This window comes from Orycteropus afer, unplaced genomic scaffold (assembly GCF_000298275.1).
Source record: "Orycteropus afer afer isolate SDZICR_OR568_19922 unplaced genomic scaffold, OryAfe1.0 scaffold00041, whole genome shotgun sequence".
Lineage (NCBI taxonomy): Eukaryota > Metazoa > Chordata > Mammalia > Tubulidentata > Orycteropodidae > Orycteropus > Orycteropus afer.
Window position 1 is genome coordinate 572605 of NW_006921628.1, and position 6389 is coordinate 578993.

At 49.8% G+C, this 6389-nt stretch overlaps 1 protein-coding gene across 1 annotated transcript in view; it reads left to right on the top strand.

Moving 5' to 3' along the window:
* Nucleotides 1–6389, top strand: part of CACNA1D (calcium voltage-gated channel subunit alpha1 D) — a 515670-nt gene that overhangs the window by 488515 nt on the left and 20766 nt on the right. Inside the window, exons 44-46 of the mRNA XM_007937239.2 lie at nucleotides 337–363; nucleotides 1611–1760; nucleotides 3215–3378. Coding sequence (XP_007935430.1) covers nucleotides 337–363; nucleotides 1611–1760; nucleotides 3215–3378 — 341 coding nt within the window. The remainder of the gene's footprint in view (nucleotides 1–336; nucleotides 364–1610; nucleotides 1761–3214; nucleotides 3379–6389) is intronic.

The following is a 6389-nucleotide window of genomic DNA, read 5'->3' on the forward strand; positions in this document are numbered from 1 at the left end:
TACTCAACTCCATCATTATAGCTAAGGTACAACCACTGATGGTATGTAAATGAATGGGTGTGGCTGTGTTCCAATAAAACTTTTTTATTTATGGGTACTGAAATTTGAATGATGCCCCTTCATGTGTGATAAAGTACTTTCCTTCTTTTGATTTTTTCCAATCATTTAAATATGTCAAAAGTATATGAAAACAGGTGGCAGCCTGTATTTGGCCAGTGAAACAGTTTGCCCACCCCTGCTCTAGAATGTAGCCTGATAATCTGCATTTTCAATTTTGTTGGAGATACTTAACTTTTATCTTCTCCCTCCCTCCCATTTTATGCCTTTCCTGGATAGAACCCGCTATTATGAAACTTACATTCGGTATGTGCTTATTGCTTATGTTTACGTGTTAAATACTGTGGTGTCATGAATGTTACCAACTGGCCTGTTTGTTGAGGAAGAAGACAGATTCCTTTGAGCCAGTTAGCCGAATAGGTGTTATAACAGAGCAGTGGACTCCAGGGTCGGAAGTGGTTAGCTTCTTGCTAAGCAAGGGAACTTTCAGATCCATATCTGCACAGACTCTTACCATCCGAGGACTGATTGATTGTCATGAGCCAGGCATGTCCCGTGGGCTACCTCCTGCAGGCCTCAAACAGTACTGGGAGGACCCTCTGCACACCAGTGGCATGCCCAGGCTCACAAAGCTGCGCACGGCAGCTCTTGCCTGCTCTTTGGGGTCAAGTTTCTGGGGCTAGGTGGCGGTAGTTAGTAAATGCATGACCCAGACCTCCTGAAGACCAGGAATAAGGACTTCCCTTTGTCCACCCTACAGTCCTCACTATATGCAAAGTACAATCTGCTGCACATTTTTTTGAACTGAGTTGAGTTGTAGGCACAGTGATGATTTTGTTAGGGGCAGGGGCACTAGGTCTTCTAGTTTAATTGTATCAAGTGAAACAAGAGCAACTTGAACCCAAGAAGAGTGGTAAGAGAGTGAAGAACTTTGAGGAACCACAGTCCTTTCTTTTGAGAGAGGTGATGTCATTGAGCCTGGATGATTTCCCTGAAGACTGAGCCCAGGACAAGCCAAGTTTCAGGAAGACATTGTGCTCGTCCTCAGGAAGAGTAGTCTTTGAAAACTTAGCATACATTTTCCATGAGCATTTCCCCTGTGACACTATCCAACACTCCTTTCTCCCTTCTTGGGTTTGATAGAGTGGAAGTCAGTGATAAAGGAGCCTCTTTGTTCTAGGTTCTGAAGTCACACTGGGGCAGGAAGGAGAGGGGATCACATAAATGGCCTGGGAGCCCAGAGTCCTTCCCCTGCACCCCCATCACTGTTTGCAGTGCTCTAGGGTATACATTTACTCCTTTGGTTCCACACCTTGTGGCACATTGGTTTGGCACCAGCATGGTGGAAGGTACTGAGAGAGAGTTCTCCCCGCCCTCAGCCTCGTCTTCAAATATAGCACTGTTGCCAGATGCCTTAGCAGTTCAGTCATCTTGAGGCAGGTGCATGCAGGGATATCTGTATTTTAAATGCAGGGATGCCAGCCTCAAGCTGAAGGTACGGCAGTGTGAAGTGTCACCTGCCCAGGCTCTCACGTTCCCTTTACCAACCACAGGTCCGACTCTGGAGATGAACAGTTCCCGACTATTTGCCGGGAAGATCCGGAGATACACAGCTACTTCAGGGACCCCCGCTGCTTGGGGGAGCAAGAGTATTTCAGTGGTGAGGAGTGCTATGAGGATGACAGCTCACCAACTGGGAGCAGGTAACCAGGAGCAGCAGCTAGCTCGAGCTCAGACGAGGTGCACCCCCACCCCCATTTCCTGCCTCTTGTGCTCTGCTCACTCATGAAGCCAAAGGGCCACCTAGAGCTGACTGGACTCCCCAGAAAAGCAAATTTAGCACAAACTGCAGGCCAGGGGAGAAGTTGCAGTAGGAGAAATAGAGCCCAAAAGAGGCCGAGTGGAGTCTTTTCTTCCAGAGCCCTTGACTTGCTTCCACCAGGGGCCTTTGAGGCCTTGTAGTAGAGGCTTCCGAAGTGTGCCCTAGGCCTGCTTCATGGCTGGCTTAGCCCCATTCCCTCATTTCTTCACAAAGATCAGTTTTCATTTCACACTGAGAGCTCTGACCTGGGGACTCTATTTGCATAGAAACTTGGCCAGCCATGGCCATGGGTGAGGTCTTAATGAGCAGCATCCCTTTCCTGCCCTTGTCAAGGAGTCTCTCCTGGAGATGGAGGGGACAGGGGGTTAAGTGGCATCATCTCAGCAGAGGTGCCTCTCCCAGCTCTGTCCTGTATAAAGGCTGCTTGTGGTCATAACTGGCCCTTGTTGTAGGACATGTAAGGAGCTGGGCAGGGGGACATAGATTACCTGCCACCCTTTTCTCTGTAACCACATCTCATTGACCAGGTGGTCCATTGATGTGGGAGGTGGTGGTACTGTAGGTACTGCATCTGAACTTTGAAGAAAAAAGCCAGGTCTTCCCTTGCCTGACCCTTGTCCACCTCTCCAGCTGCTCCTTTGTCAGCAACCCTCAAATGTTGGCTTCCAGGCAAATGAGCTGCTGATTCTAAGCCAAACATGTTTATTTTTTAGGGCTTTGCTCTCACCATGTCCCCCTTACCCCATCTCTGTGTGGCGTAATTCCCCCATCACTTCAAGGGCTTTTCCTTGTGCTTTATTTTTTATTTCTGACTAGAACTGAAACAGTCTCCACTCTTACCCCCAAAACACTCCCAGAACCCATTGTGAGCTCCCCTCATCTGGCATTGACCTTTTCCGTCTTGCACCAGACATCTGTACGTGGGTGGTATTTTGTAATCTCCTAGAAGGGGAGGGGATCGTGTTTCATGCTTCTTTGTGTCCCTAGTGCCTGGGAGGGGCAGGCATTCGGGAGATGGGTCTCAATGAGAAAATGAGTGGATAACGGTCAGTTTCTGTGGCACCTGAAATCCATATTTGACTCTGGTTCAAGGCTTCCCCAGGGATGGAAACTCCCAGCACATCACTTGCCACAGGCAGAACGTTCACATAATGGCCCTTGCTCTCCATTTAGGACCTTCCAGGAAGCTGAGGATTGTGTTGTTGGCAGCTACGCTAGCTGTGTCCAAGGGAGATGGGCGAGAACTGTAGATGTGGGTCTGTCAGAACCACAAAGCAGGGCTTGGTGACTAGGATCGTGCCCCTCACTCTCTCTTCCGACCTTTCTGACTTCCAGGCATAACTGTGGCTACTACAACAGATACCCAGGCATCGACTTGGACTTCGAGAGACCCCGAGGCTACCATCACCCCCAAGGCTTCTTAGAGGACGATGACTCACCCATTTGCTACGATTCACGGAGATCTCCAAGGAGACGCCTACTACCTCCAACCCCAACATGTGAGGCCAGCTTTTTTGCTTTAGGTGAAGCCTCCCAGAGAGCAATGTGCTGCTTCCCCTGCCCTGCCCCCAAGGGAAGTGTGACAGTTCGAGGCTGCCATGGCAGGGACCTGCCATCCTCTCCCCTGAGGTCCTGGATGGGAGGTTGAATCAAGTTTCCTTTCTTTCTCATCCATATTGCATGCGATGTACTTTCAACCACTCCAGCACTGTTTTTGACTCTGAAAATAGAAGTGGTATGCAGCTGTACAATTGTTCGATGCGTAACACCTAAAGGGCTTTCAGTGGACATTATTACTGCCTTTGAGGCTGTGCTCCATCTGAGAAGTAGGCAGGATATATACTTCTGTGGTTGTTAACTCCTCAGATGGGGCAACTCAGAGAGGTGGAAGAGTTGGTTCCCAGTGCAGACTGGCCTTAGACCTGGCCTGTTTCACAAAGCCTCGTGCCTCTGAAGGACCTGGGAATTCTTGGTGTCCATCTTTCCAGAGTTACTCACCAGGGTTATTCTTGTCTTTACTCATCTCTCCATCTTCCTTTTCTCCCTTTCTCTCTCATCTTCGCCTCATGTCTTCCAGTGCCCTCTGTTCATGTGGCAGGTTTTAGCCTCTTAGATGGCCCCCAGCACTCCACTGAGGTTGCTTCTGGGATAGGTGCTCCCCATTCTGGGGCCAGGGGAAAGCGATCCTGCAGAGAAAGGGCAGGGGCTGGCCACCTCCCCACCCAATTTTCTTCTGCAGCTGTGGTATAACTGGTGCCATCAGGAGACCTGGGTCAGCTGAGCAGGAATAGCCCATGGCTACAGGTAGAAAAATAAATGCAGTGGCCTCAGCCTACTCCCATCTGGGCACTATGACTTGGAGCATATGAGCATTTTGGTGACGTTGTTGTTGTTGTTGTTGTTGTTATGTGCCGTCGAGTCGGCCCTGACTCATAGCGACCCCTCCTTGGGTTTCCGAGGCAGTATCACTACAGAAGTAGTATTGCCCAACCTTCCTTCCGAGGAGTGGCTGGTGGGTTTGAACTGGTGGGTTTGACTCTGGTCCAAGGCTTCCCCAGGGATGGAAACTCCCAGCACATCACTTGCCACAGGCAGAACGTTCACATAATGGCCCTTGCTCTCCATTTAGGACCTTCCAGGAAGCTGAGGATTGTGTTGTTGGTGATGGTTAACAAATATCCATTTCTGATATTTCTAAAGAATGAAGCCTATCTTTGGGCAGGACACTAATTAGTAACAAAATAGCCAAGGCTCTTTGGCTCCTGAGTCTACCAAGATGCATACACAATGAAGAGTTGGGTTGGGCAGTGCCCAGGGCTCTCTGCCTTGCTCCAGCTGTCACAGCTCTGCTCAGGGATATAATCAGACCCATTTCCATGGTTAATAAATATTTAACTGCTCAGCCCCAAACAGACACAGCATTCCATTCTCCATAAATACTGGATGAAGCAACTACAGATGAGGCCAGACAGAGTCCTCTTACCTAGGAGACTTCCACTGTTTTCCTTGGACCTTGGCCTTTGCTTAATAAGCTTCCTGCCCACAGCAGTGCCCCACCACTCCCAGGTGCTGCCCCCAGTGATGGTGAGGAGCCTGAGCAGGCAGGAGCAGCTGCTTTTTATTTGTGAAGCGGTGTGCTTTGTTGCCCATCAGCTCAGACCTCGGGCAGGGAGAACATCATTAAACTCCTCAACTGCAGCAGGATTACTTCCTCCTTCAGAGATCATTGTGCAGCACAAATGAGGTGATGCGTATATGTGGACCCATTTCCAACACTGAGGAGTACTGCACAGAGGAGAGGGGCTGTTTTCACTTTCCCAGCTCCGAGCCTTTCTGATCTTGCGTAGCAGGGGTTGGGGTTCTGCTGACGAGGAGGGGCCATGCCGCTTGGTACACTGTGACATTAAGCCCCCTGTGTGGTGGTGCTCAGATGATGGCTTTCTGATGAAGACCACGTTCATCGTCCAGCTGTCTGTATTCCATGTAGCGAAGTCAACAAGGAGGCCTTAGCATGTGCCATGGAGTGCACTGGGCCTGAGAAATCAAGACTGGCTATCTGTCTTGTCTTTTGGTATGTGGCCAGTTAAGGACTCAGCCTGGTCTTCAGGTGTTGCCTGTTTCTGAAACCTTGTGTGCGGTTCCCTGATGCCTAGGAGGCCTCCCAAAGCTAGGCCTTGAGGTTCTCCAGTACAGGAATAAGGGGCACATGGGAGTTCACTGGGGCACAAGTAATACCCTTTGAGGTCACGTAAGCAGAGGTCAAGGTCAAGTAAGGAGTGTTGAAACACATCAGCCTCTGCCTCATAAACTATAGGCGAGGCTCCCCCAAAGCAGCTTCTGCGGTGCCAGACCCCTGCTAGGTTGGAGGGGCCCCCAGAAGGAGGACTATGGCTGTAAGCACAGGAGTCCAGAATTCAAACTTACTTCCTGGGCTTGGTGCCTTATCAAGCTAAAGCCTGTAGATCGTCTTGCCACCACTCAACCTGTGTATTAGCCTCTTCAAAATGACTGTTAATAGGACAACCATTTTCTTTAGTTTGAGGTGTTCTTTTGTTGTCAGTGCTAAAGGAGTTGGGTTTCCCCTATGAAAATATTTCCTAATTACCTGGTTGAACTGATTGGTGCAGGTAGCAAGTCAATCCCTTTAAAACAAAGCTGGAAGCACGGAAGGACTAGCAAGATACTGCAGCCCTCACATAGCACCTCCAAGGGAGAAAGTGGGGGGGGCAGTCGGGATGTCTGTGGGATTCTAGAATGACACTGTGCTCCAGCACTGAGATATTGGGTTCCCCACAATATTTAGGGCCAGGGGCTTCGGAGTCAGAAAACCTTGCTGCAAAAATGGCAAGGAGGCCACATGTTCTGACCTCCTCTAATCCCACAAGAGGAAGACAGGATTACCAGCAGTAACTCAAGGCCTATTTCTGCAAGGCCAGACATGCTGCCTCCCTCCAGCCCTTTCACCAACCGTTCCTCCCAAAGCACCCACCACCTCTCTCCTGGGTTCGAT